The sequence below is a fragment of the Lates calcarifer genome, unplaced genomic scaffold (genome assembly GCF_001640805.2).
Source record: "Lates calcarifer isolate ASB-BC8 unplaced genomic scaffold, TLL_Latcal_v3 _unitig_3849_quiver_1586, whole genome shotgun sequence".
NCBI classification, from domain to species: domain Eukaryota; kingdom Metazoa; phylum Chordata; class Actinopteri; family Centropomidae; genus Lates; species Lates calcarifer.
This window is the reverse complement of record NW_026116567.1, coordinates 2,548-27,216: the sequence shown is the minus strand read 5'-3', so window position 1 is coordinate 27,216 and position 24,669 is coordinate 2,548. Positions and strand designations below refer to the sequence as shown.

Genomic DNA, 24,669 nt, shown 5'->3' with positions numbered 1-24,669 from the left:
TATTGAGCTCTATAATCAATCAATTTTTGCATCTCTTTTCAGTCTTCACTTGTAAAACCATCTATGGCGTAAAGACAGGCAACCAACCGGCAGGGAAGATGGAATACCACGTCATCCCTCATTCTCTACCAGGGCACCCTGACTGCAAAACCATACGCATCATCTACAACATACCACCAGGCATTCAGGTACTTGAAAAGAACTGGGCTAACAGTAGTTTTTGTTTTATACTCAGATGTGTTATTACATTGTTAATTGTTACTAATGTTAATCCTCCAACTCTCCTTTCAGGACTAGAGCATCCAAACCCAGGGAAGCCCTTCACTGCCAGAGGCTTTCCCCGACACTGCTACCTCCCAGACAGCGACAAAGGACGCAAGGTAAATACAATCTACCTTTGACATACCCCCTCAACCTATGTAAATCCATAGTTAATACAATAATTTAAAGGTTTTTGACATTTACCTTTCATCCTTAACCCTAACCTGTTTTCAGGTGCTGAGACTGCTCCTAGTAGCGTGGGACCGCAGGTTGATCTTTTCAGTTGGTACTTCGAGCACTACGGGAGAATCTGACACTGTCATCTGGAATGAGGTACATACTCAATAACAGGAGACGCTAACACAAGAATTTGAGTTTGGCTGACTATAGTTTGTGATACATGCATATCAGATTTGTTGTTGACTATAGTTTGTGATACATGCATATCAGATTTGTTGTTACTGAAACTAAAGACACTTTTTCCTTCTCTTCAAGGTCCACCATAAGACAGAGTTTGGCTCCAACCTGACGGGCCACGGCTTCCCCGACCCTGGACACCTCGACAACGTTCTGGAAGAGCTTCGAGCTCAGGGCATCACAGAGGATGATGGACTGATGGAAAAGTGAAAGGATCAAAGACCAGCAGAGAAAGAGGAGACATCAGCGAGAGCAGTGGAGAGTGGAAGGGTGAATAAGAAGTAAAGGAAGAGAAGTGGACCTAACCATGAAAATAACAGAAGTAGAAGGAGGAACATAGGAGGTCCTGGACTGAAAGGGACTCTCTCTGCCAGCACTTATAAGGGGTGCAAGGGGACTTTTCGGGATATAGAAGATACTGATTTTGTTTTGCAGAGGTAACCACTTTTCAAGATACTGATTCAATCACTGCTGGGTTCGCCTGTTAATGCAAGTTTGTCCAGACATCACCGTTTCAAGCAAGCACATCAACAAAAGTGGGGCTTTGAGGAAGCAGCACTACAGAAAGAAAAGCAATGCAAAAGAAGAGGAGGATAAGAAAGTAGGAGGAGAAATGATGGCACTCGTGGTTTCAGCTACTAAACAGCTAGGTACTAAATGTCGAAAAGTGAGAATGAATTGGTACTAATATTTAGGACAAAAACAAGTTTACTTTACTGAGAGTAAGGGTAACATAAAAAGATGGTAAAATGTTAGAGCAGCTCAATAAAAACTGGGAGTGGAAGGACAAAGAGGAAGACGTTGGAGCAGTGGGAGAGGTTACTGGAGGGAGGGAACAGGAATAATATAGCAGAAAGAGAGAGATGGTGAATGAACGTAGCTTAGGATAGGAGTAGAGTAAAATTAACTTGTACGGTACTGTTCAGGTACTTATGCTATCAGTGAAAACACAACGAACAAAGAGTGATGGAAGGACAGAAAAACTGCTTGCTTTGTTCAAACCAGCTGCCTGTGTGTGGTTGAAGATTAGTGCTGTTGCTCCCTCTTGTGGTTTCTTTGATGAACTACACCTCAGACTGCAAGCTACTGGAACAAATCAAAATGTTACCTTTGAGTTATCCTCCTGTGTTACTTTTTGTCATTACTATAATCCTCATTTAATGTCATTCCATACTTTACCTCTTACTTTTGACTTGATAGGTGTATATGACCTAGGCTCTGTATGTTGAATGACAAAAGACCAAACCCAGGCCTTGTCATTTGGGCCTCTTTGGAGTCTTACTATTTACCCACTGTGGTATAAGTTAACCTTAGATACACAGGTACCAGTATTTACATATATATCTTTATTTTATTTTATACCCTTTAATGGTTCCCATGGTTTCAATGGATGTAGATGCTGTTGTATCCTATCAGCAATGCAACACTAGTGAGAAAAAGTGAGAATGTGATTAAAAATCTGATAAGATGTGCATATTGAGGGATTAGCTAGAATTAAGTATGAGGATTTACGTTAAGGCCTCAGTTTATGTTGTAGTTGAACAAGCTTCACCGCCTGTGCTAAAACCCAAGACCAATGAACCAAGCAGCTGGGACTAGTCTTACAGAGAGAAAGCCCCTCAGACTGAACAGAGCGTTGAAAGGCTGGGGAGTGGTGGAGAGGACAAGAGAGGTAGAGCTGAAGGTCAGAGGTCATGTCCTGGTCTGCACAAACACAGTGCTACTAAAGAGAAAAACACCCTCAAATTTCAAATCAAACTTGATCCTGTGTGGTAGAGTGTCAAAACTTGTTAGTGGATATTAATAAATGATTTGGGGCAGAAATTCCAGGACACTGGGAATTGCAACACCATTTACTATTAAATTGTCACCCTCAAAAATTAAGGCCTACCAGTAGACAAGGACTTTAGCGCAAGTGAAACTGAAGCAAAATCTGTGATTAAACAGACAGTTTTGAAGGTCCCATATTTGCCTACACATGCTTTTATATCCCCCTCTCTATGTGTAATCAAGACATTTAATGGAGACTCAGAATTCTCTTTCAGATACTTGAGGACTTGAAATTTATCACCTTAAGAGTCAATAGAGGCCCTGTTCATACCCGCAGCTTGGATAATCTGATCACAAGTGCACAGCTCAAGGTACAGGTATAAATGCACCCAAGACACATTGAGAACACATTGACACTCAATGAGATCTGATCTGAGATCTTCCTACTTAACTGATGTAGTCTGCATCAGTGGTACTCATTCATCTGGTCCTCACATCATGTAAGCTGGCTTTGACCACAACATCTGAAAATTTCAAAAAGCGAGCATCAATATATTTGACGACTGTGTCAAACATCTTGGCCAATTTGGTTTGCCTGTAACACGACAGTGAAGAACATTGCTGTCTCTTGCTGGTTAAAAACAACTGTGTTCTATTGAACACATGAAAGAAAACTAAACCAAAAACAAGAAGAACATCACATTTGGTCCTTACAAATGTGAATGATGTATGTGTTCGTTTAAATAGAGAGTACTTAGAGCTGTCTACTAGTGATCTGATTACCCAAGATGCATAGAGCTAGACACTTGGCTAGAGTTGCCGAGTGGGAGCAGTTATTTGAGCTGCCCCTGGTCTATGAATCCCATTTATTTTTCCCATAGACAGAGTTACGTGACTTGCTATTCTATGGCTTCGATTGGCATAAAATTTTCTACATTATATCATCACTGCAAAAAAATTCGAGAAGCTTGTGGACATAAAAACAAGATGTACTCCCATGGTACGATTTGGCAAGAAAAATATAATCACTGAGCTTATATTCCAACACATAAGCTAATAACAGCAGGTAAGAATTAAAGAGGACGGTATTGATAAAACTGAAAACATAATCTACATCTTAAATCTGTTCACATTTAGAATCTTGTTTAATTGTGGGTGGATTCTGCAACTATGCTGCCATGTTTTGTTCTCATCTGTAAAGACAAAACCACCACCAACTCTCACTGGCCACTTCTCCACGGCAATGGCAGCCGAGGCCCCTGCCATGTCTGCCATGCTAAATGATGGGCAACACATGATTTCTCCAAAATGAGTTGAAATAATTAAAACTGGTTGCCAAAACAAAAACCTATATGATTACTCCTGATTGGTTGCCATGGCTAAAAAGATCTGAAAAGGGAGGCTGTGGATTTAACTCCTGTTTTCAGTATAGCGAGTATAGTGAGCGTGTTCGTCCAATCTGGACGTTTAATTCCTTTAGATAAATTGTCCTGTTTCATAATATGGGGCCTTTAATCTGACTAATCACTAAGGTGACCAGTATTCTTACCTCAGCAACATCTGTAACACCTCTCTTTTTCTTATCTCCACATCCACCGACTGATAACACGCTGCCCAGTCGGTTGGGTCTGCAAATGACCACATATCACAGTGTTATGACACACGTGTGTGTCTGTGTGTGTGCTTGAGTACTTCTATTTTTTGTGAGGACCAGTTTTGAGTGTTATGGGGACATTTTGGCCACTCCTCACATGTTTAAAGGACTGTTTGAGGGTTAAGACTTGGTTTTCAGGGTTCAGGTTCAGGTTAGGGTTAGGATAAGGGGCTAGGTATTATGTCAATGAGGGTCCTCACAAAGATAGAAGTACAAGTGTGTGTGTGTGTGTGTGTATTTGTGGGAAAGAGAATCTGTTTACTGTGTATACTACCAACATGCTCCCAGTTTAGGGTATTATTCGGGTCCTCTGTGGAAATCACATCATCCCTTTAACTCTGGTGATGATTGATGATGGTACTCCTGGTACGATAGCTTCTTGATTGCTTTTTATTATGAAATGTAGTTACACTTATAGGTTTTTCTTGACATTATTATAGAGTAATTTACCCATATTTCCTTTTGTACATTTATGTTGTAGTAATTATACCTTTTTTCCATTTGGTACAGTTGGTTTACAAAGACAGTATTGTTAAATACAGCGTCTTTTTTTCATTGTGTACAGAAGTTAAGCTAATTTTAAGCTGAGCTCATCTTTTCTTTGGAAAAGGAATTTGATGGTAGACTTTTATCTGAGTGTGTAATGTAATACATTTTAATAGCAAGTCAAAGTCCTTTTACGCTTGCTCTTCTGTGAGGCAAACAATACTTTTTTTTTTTTACATATTGTCTGTCCCACTACTGGTCTGCTACTGATCTAATCCTGATCTGCACTGAGCCTTTATCCACCTAATGCAGCTCTCAACATTTGTGACCCTGGCCTCATGTCCACCCCTCTTTCAGCAGCAGAACTGTTCAAGTGCAAATGACATGGGTGGAGCAGTTTGCTGGCTCTGTTGGCACAGTGACTTGGGAAAACACTGAAACATTTTGTGTAATCACTAAGTCACTTATAGTGATTTCATTTTGTTTTTTGTGTTATTAAAAGAAAGGATTTGATTTTAAACAGTAAATAAGAAATTGAATTAAAAGTCATAACTCGATTCATTACCGTTTCTCTCAACGTGCTCTGTCGAATGAACTGTGTCTGATTTGACCATGATTTTGTTACTGTGGGGTTAAAAGGTGTTGTAGTTCCTCTGTGACAGACCTTCCTCCTGGTGGACACATTATCATGATTGTCTTTGGAGGAGAAGAATGTTGGCTGATTTAAAGGCTCTGATCCATGGTGTGCAGTGTCTGAAGCCATGTGAACAATGTAGCAAACAGCTATGACCAGTAAATCACCATTTCAGTTTTTCCCTTCTTTCAATGTGTTTTTTCCATCATTGTTTCCCATCCATGCTGAAAGCAGTATCTCCTCCAACTGTCTGTGGATAAGAGCCTTCCTTGACATGGTTTTCTTACCTATGAGGGGAGGGTGGGAAAGAGATGATCATAGGTGCTGGTATGGGAGAGAGAGAGCATCAAAACCTATGATAAGAAAAGCAAAGTGTAAATATTGCAAAATAAATGCTGGAGTATGAATGATTAATACAAGAAAAAAAATAAAGAGTGAATGAAACTTACCTGTTGTATTGTTCTAATTCTTAGTAAGCCAGTAGCTCTCATGCCCTAATGGTGGGGGCATTGTTATCATGGAAAAGACGACTCCCATCAGGATAGAAATGTTTCATCATATGTTAAAGATTACAACTCAAAACACATTTGTATTGATTTTGCAACGACCATACCAGGAAAACACCCTCCACAGCATAACAGGGCCACCTCATCCCCTTACTATAGGAGTCAGACATTCAGGCCTGTGCTGTTCTCTCAGCGTAGGCCACACGACACTGAACTCTCAAAAGTGCATTCCTCTTTGCAATGAGGGGTTTATGAACTGCAGCTCTACTATAATATCCCTCTCTATGTTACTGTTAACAGACATTCATCAAATGTGTGACACCAGTATTGTACTTTTGTACTTATTGTACACTGTAAATATCTGAATGCTTCCACCACTGCTAACTGATTGAGGCAGCAGTATTCTAGTGGCTCTCGTGTTTTGGGGGTATTTGCATTTATTTATTTTTGTTAAAGGAGTTTGGTAGTCATATGTAGTGATATCTTACACCTTAGTATAAAAGTCTATAGGAGAGAGGAGATCCACAACAATCTGAACCAATCTGAAGCACTTTAGTGGACATGTTTTCCACCCCAAAACACAGGAAAACAACCAGCTTTTTCCCAGTTGGAGACATGGCTTTCATCTCATTGTCTCCAAAAGGACCAAGCCTGATCTTTAGTCTGAAATTTGTCCCCCAGAATAACCTATGTTATGTGTTCCGGCTTTGCGTTTTTCCACATGCAACACAGATAAGATTCATAAACAAGAAAACAATACTTTTCATTCGGCAAAGAAATTTCATGCAGTTTGTGCTAACCAGTCCACAATGCATTAAATCCAGTTTCCGATTTTTGCCTTGTGATTTGGTGCACTATCATACTGGAAGTAGCCATTAGAAGATGGTAAAAATGAGGCGATAACGGGATGTACATGGTTAGCAACACAGTGTGCCAAGAAACTGACACAAGGCAGATTCTGACCCTACCATCTGCTGCCTCGGCAGAAATCCAGATTCATCTGACCAGGCTACGTTTCTCCGGTCCTCTGCCACCCTGCTCTGGTGAACCTGCGCCCACTGCAGCTTCAGCTTTCTGAACCAGCAGGTTCTTCTGCTGCCATAGCCCGTCTGCCTCAAGATCCAACATGTTGTGTATTCTGAGACGCGTCTCTTCTCACCACAGTTGTAAACAGTGGTTATCTTAGTTACTTTCTATCAGGTCCAACCAGTCTGTCCATTCTCCTCTGACTTCCGTCATCATCAGGGTGTTTCCACCCACATAACTGCTGCTTTTCATTTATTCTTTTATGTACTGCAACATTCTGAGTGAACTCTACAGTACAATGTGGAAAAAATCTCAGGAGGTCTGCAGTTGCAGAGATACTGTACTCAGACCAGCTCATCTGGCACCAACAACCTTCCCACTCTGACGTTCGATGTGAACATGAGCTGAAGCTCCTACTCTGCATGGATTTCTACACTTCACATGTGCCACATGATTGACTGACTGGATGACTGCAGTACATTGAAATCTGAATAATTGAGTGAGCAGATGTCAGATGTACAGGTGATGTACAGGTGATGTACAGGTATTCCCTGAATGTATCTGTAAACACTGGATTTGACAAAAAAAAAAAAAAAAACTGATCAGCTGGAGCCATGCAGTGCTTCCTACCTCATCTGAGTTTCAGCTGCATATGAAATCCCTGTTTTATGTAACAGCTGTTTCACCAGAACTACAATGAAGAGCAGGACTTGAAACAGCATGATGATATAGAATGTAGATAAAATTCAGCTGTTAAATTAGAAAAGGTGGAAAAAGACTCAGTATTTCCTCATTCATTAACTGACCTGCTTCAAATTATATAGCTGCAGGTTTACCTGTAGTCTGATCCCAACCTGTGAAAGGCAGCAATGTGCCGCGATGCATCTAGACGTCGAGAAGAAGAAGCAGAAGAAGAAAGGAAACTAAGGAAGAGGAAGAAAACAGCTCTTTATAGAACTCCCCTGACTCGTCACCTAACCTCCCTGTGTGACAGCAGGAAGAACACGATCAGGAAATAGCAGGCGTCGGTAGCGTGCGGTTGTTAGACGAAGTTAAGAGACGAGAGAACTCTGAAGCAGCTCTGCTCTGTGACACATTTTTTTTTTCTATAAAACTAATGTTGTCAGTGTCGTTAAAAAACACGACTCATTGTTATTTAAAAGTTTCGCGCCCGTCATTCACCTCGAGGTCAGACGCCACAAGGTAAACTGTGTGAAAGAGAAGTGAGAGACCAGTCAGTCAAGCCTTTACTGTGACCAGTAAACCGAAAGTTATTCAAAGGAGCTGAATCCACTCTGCTGTTGTTAGCCTCAAAATTATGAAGCTAAAACTGTGACAGTAAAATTCTTACACTGGAAACAAAACCTAAACTGGAAAAGGAAACACTGGCATTTAAATACTGGTACTGGGAAAAAAAAAAAAGTTGTATTAGCACTGAAATAAGCTCCACTGAGAAATAAAACACAGAATTACAGTCTTACAATGTCATCATCTTATTTCATTGTGATATTTTTTGCATTATGATGTGCTTTCAGTCTCAGTCTGTGGATTTGTCTTTTTTATGTTTTGGATGTTTTTGTCACTGTCACTTGTCTTCACTCTCAGGGGGGAGGGGCAAAGAGTTCATGATGGACATATAAGCAGCACTAGATGACAGTGGAGAGGAAAAATTCCCTCTAAGGCAGAAACCTCAAGCAGAACCAGATCCAGGGTGGGCGGCCATCTGCCTCGACCGGTTGGGTTGAGAAAGCAGTTCCAGCATGTAATGTGATGCCAGTGTCACTGTTCTAGCCCCATACAAAAACAGTGAGCTGTAATCTGACTGTGAGATGTCAACAAAAGCATTTGTCAATCCTTTATCTTTGACACTGTTCGTTTCCAATCGTGGAGCCTACATATACTTTTAAGGCGTGAATGATCAGAATTTCTTATTACTGTGGTACAGCAGGAAACATTTTATGTCTCAGCTAACAGTCATTTTTTCTGTCATAGGTGTGGGAAGACTTCTAACTGTCCAAGCATTTCTGGCCAGACCAAAGAGCCAAGGACTATTTCTGGTGACACAAAAACTCTCATTCATACTTTATACACCGCTTTGACTGAGCCTATCAACCCCAGTATTTGTGTTGGATTCTCTTTGACTCTCTACAGTGTTTTTAAGCTGAAAATGGATAGTGTGAGTATTTCTTATGGCACCTCATAGCACCCACTTACTACAGTTGGGTATCACAATACAAAACTGGTATCACTGGACAAACAACTAACTTTATTTTACCTTTCTGGATTCCAGGCTTGGTCAAGCTTCACACCTGAGGTGACCAAAGAAAGAGTAGGCATGTCATACAGGTAAGAAATATCATTTCACTCAGGAAAAACACAGCATGAATGGAGGGACATTATTTAATTGAGTCTTTAACACTGACCCAGTTAGTTAAAGAGATATATAGGGATAGATCCAGATGATTAGCAGCCAAGCTTTAGATGGAGCCTCGACACTGGTGGCAGAGCAGTGGTATAGGGATGAAGCTGTGAGCTACATGGACTGCAATAACAGCAGAGAGGGACAGCATACAGGTGTGGACAAATTTGTTTGCACCCTTCCATGAAAGAGAAAACCCACAACCATCTCTGAAATAATTTGAAACTGACAAAAATTAATGGCATCAATCATTGCCATCATTCCATGTTAAACATAGACATTGCTTTTGATTTTTAATTCAACTGAATATTTTAGATAATAAACCAAATTAAAATGACATGGACAAAAACCCTTAATGAAGACCCTTAATATTTTGTTGCACAACCTTTAGCAGCAGTCACTGCCAACAAGCAATCACAGTAGTTCACGATGAGATTTCTGCATGTGGTAACAGGTGTTTTGACCCACTCTTCCTGAGCAAAACTGCTCTAGCTGTCTCAGGTTTGAAGGGTGCCTTCTGCACGCTGCATTTATCAGATCTTTCCATAGATGTTCAATAGGATTAAGATCAGGGCTCATAGAGGGCCCTTTAAGAATAGCCCAATGTTTTTTCCAGCCATTCTTGAGTGCTTTTAACAGTGAGTTTTGGGGTCATGTATCCTGTTTGGAGGACCCACGACCTGCAACTGAGGCTGAGCTTTCTGACACTGGACAGTATGTTTCTCTCTTGAATGCCAAAACATGACTGAACCTCCTCCATGTTTCACATTAAGTATGGTAATCTTTTTCTGTCTGTGAACACAAAGGCTGATGTGACTTACCAGAAAGCTCTAGTTTTGTTTCATCAGTCCAAAGGACATTCTCCCAGAAACTTTGCAGCTTGTCAACATGCATTTTAGCAAATTCCATTCTGGCTTTTTTATGTTATTGTTTCAATAATGGAGTTCTCCTGCCATGGAGCCCAGGGTTGTCTAAAAGGTGACGATGGTGTGATCAGATAGTGGACTTATCGTTGACCTTGGAGTTCAGCTTGAATTGCTTTAGATGTTTTCCTTCTCTATTTGTCTACCATCCACACCATCCTGCTGATCAACCTGAGGTTGCATTTCTTCTTGCAGCCACGTCCTGGGAGGCTGACTACAGTTCCGATGGACCTTTATACTTTTTAATAATATTTGCAGCTGTAGTCGCAGAAACATCAAGCTGCATTGGAGATGGTCTTATAGCCTTTACCTTTAAGGTGGTTATCTACGTTTTTCTTTCTGAGCTCCATAGACAGCTCTCTCCTTTTCTTTCTCTGGCCCATGGTCAGTGTGGTGCACACAGTGATACCAAAACTACACAGTGGCACATTTTCTCTCTTTAAATAGGCTGATTGGCTGATAAAATGGATGAAGACACCTGTGACACTAATTAAAACAATTAGTTTGAAACATGAATAGACAGTTTAGCGGGTACCAACAAATCTGTCCAGAGCTAGATTAGCATATCATATCAATTTTCTCTGGTCAACATACTATAGGTCAGGCAGGATATATGAGACGTTTACTTTTTAACTGAATCACTTTTCAGGAGGAATGAAGCATTGCTTCAGAATGCTGTCAGGATACCAACAAATCTGTCCCCATGTGTAGGTTAAGTGGTTAAAAACTTTAAAATGTTGTTTCCTGGGAATCCCCAATGCGTAGATAGGTAAATTCAATCCAGTGCGAGAATAGAGGACATTGCCACTAATAGTCGAAATGATATTAACAGAAGTAATTACAAAATGTAAATACAGTGAATGGCTACTGCTTAAAAAACATTCTGGTCATAAATGGTATAAAAAATGGGGTGTGACTTGATGAAAGTCAAATGGATTTTAACTTAGTTTACAAATCCTCCAAAGGATCCATGAAGGAGCTTCTATTAGAAAATGTCACATCTCCTTATAGCGGCCTCCTCATAGCAAGTATGCAAATGCAACATGATCTATTATCTGTATCAAGGAAACTTAACATGAGGTTTGCACATTAAAAACACTGAGGTTTGCTAGATTGATGAAACACAACTATGACACATATCTAGTTTGTTTTTTTCACCCCAAAACATACAGAGGAAGAACATTGATCGAAGTCAATAGACAGTCCTAATAAACTCAAGGACAGTCAAAGACTTGTCTTAAGGCCACTCCAGCAGTTTCAGGTCATGTGCACCGTGGAGCAGGCTTCTTTCTCTCTGAATTTGGCTGCATTCAACCTTCCCTTAGCTCTGACCAGACCTGTCCCTACCACTAAGAAGCACTCCTACAGCGTGACGCTGCCACCACCATTCCTCACCATAGGGAAAGTTTCAGCAAGGTGATCACCAGGTATATTGCTTGGAGTTCTGCCCTGAGGGTTTAATTTATTCTCATCAGATCAGAATCTTTGTTACTCATACTCTCAGAATTGTTTAAATGTCATCTGGCAAACTTTAACTGCACTTTCACATGCCTTTTACTCAAAGTGGCTTTCATCTAAACACTCTACCATAAAGGCCTGATTGATTGAGATGGTCATCCTTTAGGCAGGTTCTCCTGTTTCTGAGGCTTCAGAAAGGACTCCTGAAGCTCTGTGAGAGTGACCGCTGGGTTCTCAGTTACCTCACTGACCAAGACTCTTCTTGCCTAGATTTATGTCCTTAAGCAAAGCAGTGATGATGAGGGACTGCAAAGTGAAAGATCCAACTCTTTGTCACTAACTTTTTCCCACTGTTAAATGGTAAATTGTCTTACTTAAATTGTCGTGACAGGTTTTGAACAAAACGCCAGGTAACACATTTCAGTAGGAACAGTTGTTTGCTTATCTTAAACACCAACACACTACAATCCTCTTAACTAAATAGTCTCGCATCAAAGGTTGCGGTGATCCCATGAGTTATTACAATTATTTTAGGCCAATTATACAGTGATTCAGGAAATATTTATATGCATTTCACTAAATTCTACCACAGTGAGAATAGTGTTCTAATTAATCGCAACGAATGAATAAAAAAGATCCACATTGTAATAAATCCGTATTTTCCTTTAAATCACTGTGTTTTGTACAGGTTCAAGTTCCCTGGTTCAGGTCTGTTCCATTGTTCTTTTACTGGGCTGGTGTTCAATGTGACTCATGAAGGGGAGGTCACGTACAAGTGTTTGATCTGGGATGACATGCTCCTCCAACCGGCTAACAAGGTACCTGGAGGACCATTGTTCAGAATCAGTTGTCCTCAGGAGTCTATCTCTAAGCTGTACCTCCCACACTGTGAACCAGAACCTGGTAAGAATACTGCTGTGCCTTGGAATCACCCATCAAACCAACCTAAAATAGAACTTTCTTTTTTGTCTTCACCTTAATTCTGGCATAGTGTTTTGACATGGAAATAACATGAAACTGTTACGTGGCTAATGCTAGATTCTACTGTATATTCACAGCACTGGTCGCTGAAAGCCTCTCTGTTGTCCACATCACCGACGATGGCATGAGCGTCATACAACCACTGGAGATAACGGAAACCCACGTGGTCGTGGACATCCCTCACCTCTCTGCCTTTGGCATTGTATGGGACATCATCAAGAGGTTTAAGAACTTCTTGACCAAACCAATAAATGGACGTATCCTTGTGTTCCTGCGACCAAGATTCAGAGGCATCGTCATCATCAATTTCATTCTGCTGGCAAGCAACGTGCCTGTGAATGAGGTAGAGCCTTAAGTTATAGTGGCCATCAATACGCTTAAATACTCATAGAAATGCATCTTTAGTCTACGTGTCATCACCGTAAAAGCACTGGATAAGAGGCATGTGAAACTGAACAGATTTACTTCTTTTTGAATTAGATTATTGGAAGTTGTAAAACTCAAAACAAAATGTTCTGATATCACTTAAGGTAAAAGCACAACATGATGATTCTGAGTTCATAGAGGCCCCATCGTTGTGTCACCTCCACAAATTTCAAAATTACAGCGTCCACAGTGACCCCAGGGGACTATCATATACAGCCTGAGGTGAGTATCAGACACAACTTCCGCAGACGATGAATATGAGCATTATACATAATACAGGTACAATCATTTTAAACATTTTTAAAAACATCACCTAATTTCATTTCAGCGTGCCCTGTTTTTTGGAGGTTATGGACCAAATTACCATGCAACGTTTGAGATCATCCTGACAAAAAGCATAAAGCAAATGACCGTGATGATGAAAGACCAAAGACAGATAGAAGTCTGGAAGCATGTTCTTCATCTGGCTGGTAAAGACAGAAACACTGAGTGTATAGCAGAGATTTTTAAATAGTGATGCATACTTTTTCCAATTCAATTCAGTTTTATTCATATAGCGCAGAATCACAACAAAAGTCATCTCAAAGCACTTTTCATGTAGAGCAGGTCTAGACCGTACTCTTCAAAATGTGGTGAGAATAGCGACACATATAGACACATGATGTACATGAATACATTTTTTAGATGCATGTATTCATGTATTGTTACTGTTGTGTAGTCTATGTAAATTGTAGTTATTTTACATTAAATCTATAACACAAATGTCTCTGAATAACTTGTGAAGCCACTGTATTTTTTGATGGATGTGTGACCTTTTCTCAACATCTTCTTTGAGACGAACTCTCTTTTAATTTACATTTTTGGGGTTGTTGATGTAATTTTGTAGTATATTTTGGGTATATAGTATAGTGTTTATATAGAGTGAATGACAAGTACTCCAGATAAGAATAATAACAGGCTTCAGATAAAACATAAGTAAAGCAAGTGCCACAGAGGCTGGGAAAGTTGGAAAAAATTTAAAGCCAGACTGACACAATGTCTCTATAGCCTGTGTAGCAAAGGATGTTAGCACAGCAGCCTGTGTCTCCTTACCATGGAAGTGCACCAGTTGTGTTTTTTGAAATTCTTCTCATTTCTAGCTGGTCTCTGTCGATATATGGCCGCTGATTGTTGAATCAAATTCTTGTTTCAGGCCCACCTTCTCCAGATGAAAAGCAGCCAAGGATAGAGAGCAACACCTCAGCAGAGGAGAAGCTGCTACAGGCTCGGCCAGACTTCATCGACCAAGTGTCTAATCCTGTTCTGAACAAACTGCTGGATGAACTCCTGGAACGTGGAGTTCTAACTGATGCTGAGCGTGAGGCAGCCAGAGCCAAACCCAGGGCAGAGAAAGCCGGACACGTGATCGACATGGTGCGAAACAAAGGAGCAGAAGCAAGTTCACACATGATCACCATCCTCTCTACCAATGATCCATTCCTTTCCGAGGAGCTCAATCTGAAGGAAAGATCTGTAGAGTAATGATCATATGCAGACCTGATGCTCATGATCAGTTAAATCTTGAAGCCAATGAAGTGAACAAAGAATTTGACCAAAGCTTTGATAAGAACATGAGCTTGATGTGTTTTGAATGAATCAGAAACAGTAATACAAAAGCAGATTTTATTACACTAAACCCTTCTTTGTCAGGTGTCACCCTTAATATCAAAATCACAATGTCTGTTGATTCTATCTCTAAGACACTGCTGGGGAACAGTGTGTGTGCGGAGGTTGAATGCTACTTGTTGCTGTAGAACACATTTGTTTCTTGTAGAGTACATAAATCAGTGTATGACTAGGTTTTGGATGCTTTCCATCACTAAGTTAAACTTATGTTAAATTCCTTACCAAAGTGAAGTGTTGGAACCCACAGGTGAAATGTCCATTCACAGTCACAATGAATTTGTGACTCAACCTCCCTTTCTCTTATTATTACATCAGCTTTTCTTTATTATTACATCAGCATTTTTGTTATTACATGTTTAATATTACATCACCTTTGCTTTATCATTACAACTTTGAGGACACCGCAAGGTCAGTGATACTCAATTTGGATGTCATAGTGACATGAGACACAAGAGGGGGATGTTGTACTACCAGTTTACTTAAACCATCAGTAAAATGTGTTGAGAGACTTGTAGCTTCTTAATACTGTAAAATATTTCAATTTATGCCAAAGTTTCCTAAACAAACTTGTCTTTGTCATCAGAGTTATTAAATATGGTCTGGGAATGTAACTGATCCAGTGACTGTAACTGGTTAAAGAATAATGTATAATTCTGTGTATTAATCCTTAATCACTAATAGAATGTGTGCACTGGAAAGAAGAATGAACAGTCTCTGTTGAGTTCAGGGGTGAAAGTTCTTTTCTACTTCTCTTCAATATGTCTACAGCCATAACCATTCCATAGCTTATGTACAAAATCAAATCCAAAACGAGAGCAACACAAAGTCTTCAGTGGAAATTAAAAAAAAAAAAAAAAGGTAGAAAGTGTGTTTTCAGTCACAAAAATACTTCCAGTTGTTGTCGTCCAGCTGTTTTAGAATGGAGATCTCACTAACAAGTGAATAGAAATAATGTATATCATTTATACAGGTTTGGACAGCATGAGATTGACAGGTGGTGACTGGTCAGTGCAGCATGATGCACCAGCAATAAACACTAAACAAAACACTGATACTTCGGCCTGATGATCAGACATTTGGGGTTGACATATGTCCATCTGTGATGTAAAGAGTGATTTATAAGACTTGCTGGAAAGCTTTTTTTTTATGTAGCAAGTTGTCAGTATGTCAGTTGATGACAGTTAAATGCAGTAGAGACTCTCACGCTGAGCAGAAAGGAGAAAAAAAATCACTAATGTAGTATTCACTACTGAGTGGAAACTCTTCTCAATACATTTTTAGACAAGGAGGAAGAGGTACAACCTCTTCCATTTACATAAGCTGCAACATGGCCAAATACAAATAAACTGAACTCAAAATGCTGTATGAGCAAAACCTTCACTTCCTCTGTAACACTGTAGTAACGCATCATAGACCTTAACTTGTCAGGCAAAGTCTCAACACTGTTTGATTACGTAAACTTTTGGCTGACTTTTGATAGAAAAACACAGCTCTGTGAAGCAGGTAGACAGCCCTGCATCTGAAGTGCCCCAAGCACATTCACAAATTGTGTGTGTTTGTACGAGCTGTGTGTCAGCTGGTAATTTCATCAGCCGCTGGTAAATAGCTTTTAAGCTGTGTGACTTTACTTTTGCCTTCCACTTTTTTACTTGTTTGTTAGTCTTTGTTTTCTGTACATGAAAACTGCTTAACCCTCAGACTTGGAGCGCAACACAATTCATAACCACTCATGGCTGCAGAGGGCGCTGTTGTTCAGCAAAGTTACATTCTGTTGATTTAAATAATGCCAGCTGTCACCACTGTTACTGACCTTACTTACATTATGTAGCCACCATCATGGAGACTGAACATACTACTGAGGTGACCGCATCAATGCTGAAAATGAACAGTGATGCATTCACTTACTGTTGTATTTAGTATGTAGCTACTTAGTTACTTAGCTTCTTCTTTAACCATGTGTGTTGCAAATCTCCAAACAGCCACTGTGGAAAACATTAAATCCAAATGTGACCTACAGAGCACAGTTTAAAGGAAAATAAAATGTCATGCTAATGTAAAGTAAAATGTAAAATCTGTAAATATGGCAGACAGTGGTGAGTACATGATCCAGAGTAATGGTGGTCACATTTATTGGTTATGTGTGAGATTGAAATAGTGGAATACCAAAATGTAAAATTCAATCAATATTTGTATTATATGATCTATTTATATAATACAGTATTATTTTTTACACAATAAATCAAATGTCTGTTTTAAATGTCTCTATGAAGCCTTGGAGTGTCTTATAGCTCACTGCTTGGCTTTTACAGCCCACAGTTTCACTGTTTGGTTCAGGTTTTGACAGTTTAACTGCATACTAAAGAGACCACAGAACAACTGATATGAGAAGAGAGGCTGAGCTTGGCTGTTAGAAACAGAGAGGGTTTGTCCTTCCCATCAATGCTCTCTGATTTCAGTTCTACACCTCCATGTCTTTTTGCTCTGCAAGCCCACACTTGCCCACACCCAACTGCTTTCCTCATAGTTGTTTTGGCCTGGTACAGAAGGCACGGATCAAAACAAGCATGAAAGCAAAGCGGAATGAAAGGGTAGTAAGAGAATAAAAGCTTCTTTCAGGTGGTGTTGAAAATACCTGTAAGCAGTTCTTTGACATGTGTGTGTGTGTGTGTGTGTGTGTGTTTATATTTCTTCTTCCTTTTTGAAGGTTATGTAGAGTTGATGCTGTTTTGTTTGACTCCCAGACTTGAATTTAGTTGGTGTATGTACACACTGACTCACTGACCAGAACTCTATTAGTGTACAGTGTCAGTTACAGCATGTTATCAAGGATTACAGCCATTGTGTTTGATCAACAACAGGAGGTACTTTCCCAAACCATCAGTCCTGTCGTTAACTGTCTGGGGGTGGCAGCTAACATTAACACAGCTGATTTGACTTTTACATGTAGATGAAGCTCACTTGGAAATAAATAGGCTGACAGAACCCTCAAGACTACGTGAGAAAAGAAACGTGTGTTAACATGTTATTGAACAATTAAATCTATAATGTAAGAAGACACATATCAACAAGTCCACACACTCATTATTGTCATTCATCTTTTCTCTGTTTTTTCAGCCCTGAACAGTCTCTGCAGCTCTATTCCTTTTAAGCTGCATAGAGCCCCAACAACTTTTACCTTCAAGAGAGTGAATCTTGTAAGAAACCTCAGCGACAAAATGTAGGGCAGTCTTCTTTTTTTCATTCTGCAGAACACTAGCTGCACCACTTGCTGCTGCTCCTGAAGCTTATTGCTTTGAAAGTCTGACAATAGCTGAAGGCAACTCAAATGAGTCAACTTTTTGTTAATCAGTTAGATCTTCTTTAGTCTCATGGCTGAAGTGCATAAATACCAGCAAGAAGAACACAGGAGACAGACTCAACCATAGTCACACACTGTCACAGCAAAGTAATTGTTAAGACTAAGATGCATCTTTTCACATCTGTCTTTTTATGTTTTTGTTCCAAAATAGACAAATTCCCACATGCTATCTGAATACTTAACTTTCATGCTATGGCTATGGGTGAACCCTCAAAAACTCACTAAGAATACACCAATCATAGCATATACACATGTACAAGCCCAGACACACAAAACAATTAGCCATGTTCATGTGGTATGTTGTGTGTGTACATTTTGGGTAGTATTTCTATCTTATCTGGTCCCTAACTGACAAACACGATGCTTATCTTGCAGCATTTAGCAGCAAGAGCTTTTCTCCTCCATTTTGCACGCTGAATGTTACTGATGGAGAGGAAGGGATCCGGTTGCTATGTGCATTGCTGCATATAATCACTGGTCAAGTTGACTGTTGACACAGCAGGCCAAAATGAACCTGTGGTCAGCTCATCCCCTCAGTCTTTGCCACAACGTTCTGTTTACCAGTGCAGTAAATGCTCCAGCCATCTACCTTTCTTCTACCTTATACTCCTGACATCAAGCTATGTCCAGCTCCGTTCTCGTCTGCTACCAGTCTGGATTCAGCTCCAGTCTGCCTGACTTGTTCAGCCGCTAAATATGCTGTTAATAAGTAACATATCCTGAATGGAAGCTGAGCTACAAATGGCGCCCTTAGTTGCCAGTAAGAAGCTCCACTGCTCAGTTTTGTTGGCACACTTTACACTGCTTCACAATCTGTGAGTGAGACAGTGGCTCCTGGTTTTCTGCATCAGTCTTTTATTACAAAAACCATGATAATAACTTCCTTGCATCAACATTGTGTGTTTACATTAGCTTGATGGTGGGTACATAATGTGAGGTCAGTCACAGTGGTGACAGCTGGCATTATTTAAAGTAACAGAATGTAACTTTGCTGAACAACAGCGCCCTCTGCAGCCATGAGTGGTTATGAATTGTGTTGGGCTCCAAATCTGAGTGAGTGGAGACTGTAGAAGTGGCAGGAAGGTTAAACTAGTCTGAAGTGAATTAAAGTTAGTGCATGTATGTGTGTGGCTGTGTGCCCACAGAAAGGCTTATAGATATATATAAAATACATAATACAATATAATATAAATATAAAATACATTCAAAACCTTTCATACTATTATTATGTGGTTACTGTATTGTGATGTTGCATATGACTGGCTGTTTGTCTCGAACCCTGCCTCTCTTGCAAGGACTTGTGGCTGGATTTATAAACCCTGGGTTAATTAATCCAGTTGGTAACCAGCTTTGTGAGACCAGTGACCAAGGATTGCCACAAGCTGTACTGCCATCCACCAAAGAAACATAAACATAAATGCTGAATTTCCATCATGTTTTCTACATTTTTTTTTTTTTACAGTTATTGCTCTTTTAATTACATCATATCATTATACCCTCTACTTCTGCAATGGTTTAAAGGAACCTGACTGGAAAACTTGCACAATCATTTGTCTCCACCGATTCTTTATATAAGCCTAATGGTGCCTGAAACATTTTGCTGACTCTCTTGAATACATTTTTGATGGAATGTTACAGTCACTTCTCTCGTGGGCCCAAAATGCAGAACAAAAACTCAGGAGGCAGATGGAAGTTTAAAGGGTCATTTATTGCTGACATAGAAATGGGTTTGGGTGAAGGGGTGAGAGCTGGACGCTCTGGGCTGAGCAGTGGGCTGAGTAATGGTTTCGATGGAGCACGGCAGAAATCTGATGAACTGGCAGAGCCAAGCTGGGAATGGCAGTGGCGGCAGAACAAGTCAGGCAGACTGGAGCTGAATCCAGACTGGTAGCAGATGAACTGAGCTGGACGTAGCTTGATGTCAGGAGTATAAGGTGATAGTGATATCTGAGGCACAAGAAAACACAGCCTAAGTATGCAGAAACACTATGAGAACAGACTTAAGGTTAAAAAAAAAAAGTAGTTGGCTATAATTGTTTTGTGTGTCTGGCCTTGTACATCTGTATATGCTACAGTGTTAAAGCAATTTATCTCTCATCTCCATTTACAGTCACAAAATGTGGAAAGTACCATCTATTCACTCATCTGGCCGTAGGGCTGAGTGCAGCAGCTTTTATGACACAAACAGATCCTGTCTGACATGACATGATGGCTGCTATGAAGACTATCTGTCTCATTTTGTTGCTCAGTGTTCTCAGTGGGATCATTCAAAATCATCTCTTTCATTCCACAGTAACGCTGCAGAGAACATTAAACATTATGATAGAGGAAATGCAGATGATGCAAAATCACTCACATTCCCACAACTAGAACAAAGAACACTCACAACTATTAACGCTCCTTAAAAGAAACATTTCCAATATTCCTCCTTAAAAGTGGATTACTCACACAAGAACCAATGTACTGTACATGTTGTATCTCTCACACAGTTTGTACACCACAGTATGATTATTTATGACTAGCTGAACATCAGAACTATTTAAAAAATCTTGGACAGTGTGTACATTTAACAGGATCAAAAATGGAATCAAACATTGAGATTAATAAACAGCTGAAGAAAATACCTGCCTTGTGTTTGTCTGGTTATCCTTTTGTTCTTGTCAAGACACTTCCACTTGATGAAAAAGGCAACAAGTGTAACAATCACAACAGACAGGATGGAGATTACAATTCCAACTGTATCTGTTAAACAAACAAAACAAAAACACTCAGTAGCAACAAACAGCCTTTAAGATATTACTGTTTAAAAATCGCTGCTAGAATTAGTCTTACGGTGTCTTTTGTGTCTGATGTCATCTGTGCTGTTTGTGTGGTTGTGTTCACACAATGTCTTAACAGTGACTGAAAGAGTTTTCTTCTCAGCAGGGCTGGCAGCTACACATCTATATGAAGAGTTGAAATCCTGCCTGTGTATAATGAGAGGAAGAGGGAGAGCAGAGCTGCTCTCGTTCAGTTTCTCCTCATCTTTGTACCACAACAGTGTAGTTTCTGCAGCTTGGTCCACAGCACACAGCAAGGTGCAGCTCTCAGTGCTCACACTAAGCCTCTTCACTGTAGGATCTGAGACAGGCTCTGGAGAGGAAATTGATGGGAGATTAAAAATGAGGGTTTCTGAAGCCAGACTTATCAAGCAAGACTGACTTTATTGTGGTGTGATCAGAGAGAGAGAAGCTCATTTTTATCTTCTGTTGTTCACAGAAATGTTTTTGCTGGTCCTTTCACATAGACTGTGAAGACCAACTACGTCTTCCTTCATGTATACCAGATATCATATGATTTGCATTAGTTTTACTACCAGAATTAGGCCAATTTAAAAGGTTCTCAGGAAAAGTCAGTGATGGCCGACATTGTTGATCCATCCAGGTAGAACAGACAACAGAAGCAACTGGGTTTACGAATGTTACTTGCTACAACGCGACATAGAATAAACCCACACACACGAAACCAGCTTCATGTTTGTGGTCCCCCCACAGTAACTAATGTTTCCAATAAATGTCAGCTTCATCTCCGTGGTTGTACCTTTCATCCTCTCATTGAACGCTGCTGAGTACCAAATGAAAAGCTGTCACCCCAGGGTGCAGCCACAGAGAACCAGAGCTATAGACCAGCTGTTTCACATCAACACTTTGCTCTGTGTAGCAGTGGTGGAAATAAGAGGATCACCTTAATGCACCGCTTGTTGAATCTTCAAGTGCCTGGGCTAAACCATGCTAAACACTCTTATGAAAAACATGTCTCTGTTCCGGCTGTGTTCTGGCTGTGCCACGGCTCAGTCTGGGCTCTGTCACACTTTCAAGCTGTACGAGCTTGTAACCAGTAGCTCATTCAAATGTATAACAGATGCTTGTGGCTGTACTTGAATACGATACAAGCTTTTGTTGCTCCTAAATTTCTCTGTCTTCACTCATTTGAAATGTCAGTATAGCCCATCTCACAGCACAGCTGCTGTCATTCACCTGTACTGTTGTTGTCTACTTTCTGGCATCCACTGAAAAAGAAAAGCTTTTACGAATGAATTTAGCTCATTCTATTTTAAGTTTGACTGTTAATTAATTTGAGTCAGAGTAAGGAAATGGAATTAACAAAAAATAAAGTCAATGATCTAGACACTGAAATTATTCAGGTGGCACACTCCCAGCTCTGTAAGTGGAAAACAGATGTTCTTCAGAGGTATATTACCCAGCTGAGAGCATCAACAATAACTATATAACACACCTGTTTTATAAATGTTTGCACTGACATCCAGTCTCTGTTTCTGACACTGACATCGGCTCCTACTTCTAGAGAGTGTTCATGAGTTTAACAGTTCCCCATTATCTCTGCTGCTCAGGCTAAAAAAACCTCAAAATGCTGATTTTGCTAAAGGAAACTCTGCAAACATTTTATTAGTAGAAACATGTGGGATCATGATGATAACTTTGGAAAATCCACTGATGTGTATCAGATTAAAAAATGACACTGACTAAATAATGGAGTAATGTTTGGACTGCCAGGGTCACGTTAGGGATTAGGATGGAGTTAGGACCACGTCGCCACAAACAGAAGAAAAAGTGAACTCACCATGCACTGTGAGGTTATAAGATTTAGAGGAAATGGCATATATCCCTGAGTCAGCCCTCTGTAGTCCTGTGAGTGTAAAGAGTCCAGTGGTTCTGTTCCAGAGAAGTCTGTGCTTGTACTTATTATCCAGTATCTGGATCTTCCCCTCATTGACATTAGCAAGAATCTTTGGCCCAAGTGAAAGATATCCAGAGTCGATAGCAGGGACAGGCAGAGTGATGTTTCCTCCTTCAGTGCCTCTCAGGATCTTCACCTCCCCAGCGGCCGATGAGCTCCATACTGTGAAATACAGGATGATACAACAGTCAGCTCTGGATCAAAACCTCTGATGGAGGCCACAGTCATAACCTTGAGGGTGTACACAATTGGCCAGCTGTGCGAGGATGGATTTTTATAACTGAACAAAACACTACGAATGCCTTCCAGGAGTCACTCATTTTGACAGTATGTTTGTCACTATGGCAAGTGCAGATGTGCAGAACAGCTATAAACACTGACTTCTGACATGTTGTTGGTCAAACAACATGTTGTACAGCTTTGTTTGAGAGCAACATGACTCTGATGGAGAAGTTTCTGGCACTCCATGACAGTGACTATGTAAAGGAAGTATTCCAGATTTATGATGATCAGTTCACAGCAGAATATAGAGGCACATTTTGTGGGGTCTGATATATTGTGAAAACCTGGTCTAGCTAAAGGAATGTGGAAAATATGGTGAAGCTCTTGATTTTCTATAGAACTTGAGCATAATTTCAGTACTGTAATTACACATATGCCTATAACCTGTGAAAGCCTGGTCTAACCAAAGTAACAATATGGCAAACAAGGTGAAGCTCTTGATTTTCAATATATGTCTTCATAGGCTACATAGTAGAAGGTACCGTGTTAGCAGAGTGGCAGCTTCAGTCCATCTACTGTAGCCTGTCTTTTGGAGCCCAGACCACTATTTCAGTACTGTAGCTCACATATAACATGGAAGAAAACAGACTTGAAACCTAAAAATATGCATCAAGATGCTGTTACCACACCAAGTGTGAGTAACATGAATCATGTCATATAACATAATAGATCTGCAGAGACAGAAGTTTCCTGTTTCTGGATAAAAAATACTCTTGTTAGACATGAGTCTTAAAGTCTAGGGCTTTTTTTAAAAACTTCAATTTCACTACTTCTTTCACTTCTCCTCTCATGTAGACAGCATCTTTTCCTTTTCAGTTTTACTGTTGTTATAAGAAAGAAGACTCATGATAGATCAGAAATAACTCCAACATTAACTTTGGTGAGCCATAATGTCATTATGTCTCCAGACAGACACTCAGAAGATCTGAACAGATACACTGAAATGTTTTTGAGCTCAGCATATTTCAGAGAATAAGACTGAGTCTGAATAACAGACACCCAATAAGTGCCAGCAGCAGATCTTTTATAGAGAATATTTCCTCTCTCATCATTGTTATATTTTACATGTACTGTTTGTTTTAAAACCTGTGTTACATTGTCGATTGGAGTCTTGTCAGTGAGTATGAGCTACAATGCCTCTATAAAAATTTTCAGAACATTCATAACGTAAACGTAATGAGCAAATACATCAGTTATGGAGTTAATAACTTACCCATAAAAAAGAAAAGAACTCCTATCTGTGCTTCCATCACAGAGTTTAGATGGAGGCAGGCATCGTGTGTTCAGCAGCGTATTTCTCAGCCGACTCGGAATCAGCAGCTCTGTGCCCGAAGCTTCCTCTGCGTAACAACGTCAATACTTCAATAACTATTTCGATTCAAAATAAGAATAATAATATTTAATAAAAGTTTCAGTACTGTCACCCAGCAGCTTCACTCAAAATTCAGAAATATTTCAGGATTACTCCAGTATGGCCTTCAACAATCAGAAACATGGTGAGCTAATACATCAGTTAGTGAGTTGATAACTTACCTATAAAAAAGAAAATAATTCTCAAGTTTTGATGAAAAAACTAAATTCAGTCCAACGTATTTGAAGTCTTAGATGAGAGCTGTCGATAGTGAGCAGAGTAGAGAGGAGAAGAACAGAGCAGGGTGGAGCCAGA

At 39.9% G+C, this 24,669-nt stretch overlaps 2 protein-coding genes and 1 long non-coding RNA gene across 6 annotated transcripts; 2 read left to right on the top strand and 1 right to left on the bottom strand.

The window, feature by feature from the left end:
* The first annotated feature begins 286 nt into the window (after nucleotides 1-286).
* LOC108894778 (uncharacterized) lies at nucleotides 287-1,187 on the top strand. Its single transcript, XR_001962854.2, has 3 exons — nucleotides 287-380; nucleotides 496-594; nucleotides 757-1,187. It is a non-coding gene; the product is annotated as an uncharacterized LOC108894778 (long non-coding RNA).
* Nucleotides 1,188-7,713: 6,526 nt separating this feature from the next.
* LOC108894780 (NACHT, LRR and PYD domains-containing protein 1a) lies at nucleotides 7,714-15,237 on the top strand. Of its 4 annotated transcripts, none has more exons than XM_051068280.1 (9): nucleotides 7,714-7,957; nucleotides 8,360-8,465; nucleotides 8,747-8,930; nucleotides 9,045-9,100; nucleotides 12,243-12,457; nucleotides 12,613-12,878; nucleotides 13,066-13,183; nucleotides 13,290-13,431; nucleotides 14,154-15,237. In XM_051068280.1, exons 3-7 carry the CDS (start codon nucleotides 8,922-8,924, stop codon nucleotides 13,180-13,182), a joined length of 663 nt encoding a protein of 220 aa, XP_050924237.1. In that variant the 5' UTR covers nucleotides 7,714-7,957; nucleotides 8,360-8,465; nucleotides 8,747-8,921; the 3' UTR covers nucleotide 13,183; nucleotides 13,290-13,431; nucleotides 14,154-15,237. The 4 variants fall into 4 exon arrangements, with proteins under 4 accessions (XP_050924237.1, XP_050924236.1, XP_050924238.1 ...); XM_051068279.1 differs by having other exon boundaries at nucleotides 8,360-8,516; XM_051068281.1 differs by having other exon boundaries at nucleotides 8,360-8,560.
* Nucleotides 15,238-19,673: 4,436 nt separating this feature from the next.
* Nucleotides 19,674-24,316, bottom strand: LOC108894781 (uncharacterized). The gene is made up of 4 exons (XM_051068278.1): nucleotides 24,217-24,316; nucleotides 22,605-22,883; nucleotides 20,817-21,116; nucleotides 19,674-20,726 (listed from the first exon to the last, which is right to left on the bottom strand). The coding sequence occupies exons 1-4, from the start codon at nucleotides 24,251-24,253 to the stop codon at nucleotides 20,572-20,574; spliced, it is 771 nt and encodes a 256-aa protein (XP_050924235.1). The 5' UTR covers nucleotides 24,254-24,316; the 3' UTR covers nucleotides 19,674-20,571.
* Nucleotides 24,317-24,669: the final 353 nt, after the last annotated feature.

Excerpts from the sequence above, each read along its gene's own strand:
- LOC108894781 (XM_051068278.1), bottom strand. The coding sequence starts at position 24,253 with ATGGAAGCACAGATAGGAGTTCTTTTCTTTTTTATGG. Across the intron at positions 22,884-24,216 it reads AGTTCTTTTCTTTTTTATGG|TATGGAGCTCATCGGCCGCT; the intron begins GTAAGTTATTAA and ends TGTATTTCACAG. Across the intron at positions 21,117-22,604 it reads TTATAACCTCACAGTGCATG|AGCCTGTCTCAGATCCTACA; the intron begins GTGAGTTCACTT and ends TTTCCTCTCCAG.
- LOC108894780 (XM_018693383.2), top strand. The coding sequence starts at position 7,872 with ATGTTGTCAGTGTCGTTAAAAAACACGACTCATTGTTATTTAAAAGTT. Across the intron at positions 7,958-8,746 it reads TCGAGGTCAGACGCCACAAG|GTGTGGGAAGACTTCTAACT; the intron begins GTAAACTGTGTG and ends TTTCTGTCATAG. Across the intron at positions 9,101-12,242 it reads AGAGTAGGCATGTCATACAG|GTTCAAGTTCCCTGGTTCAG; the intron begins GTAAGAAATATC and ends TGTTTTGTACAG.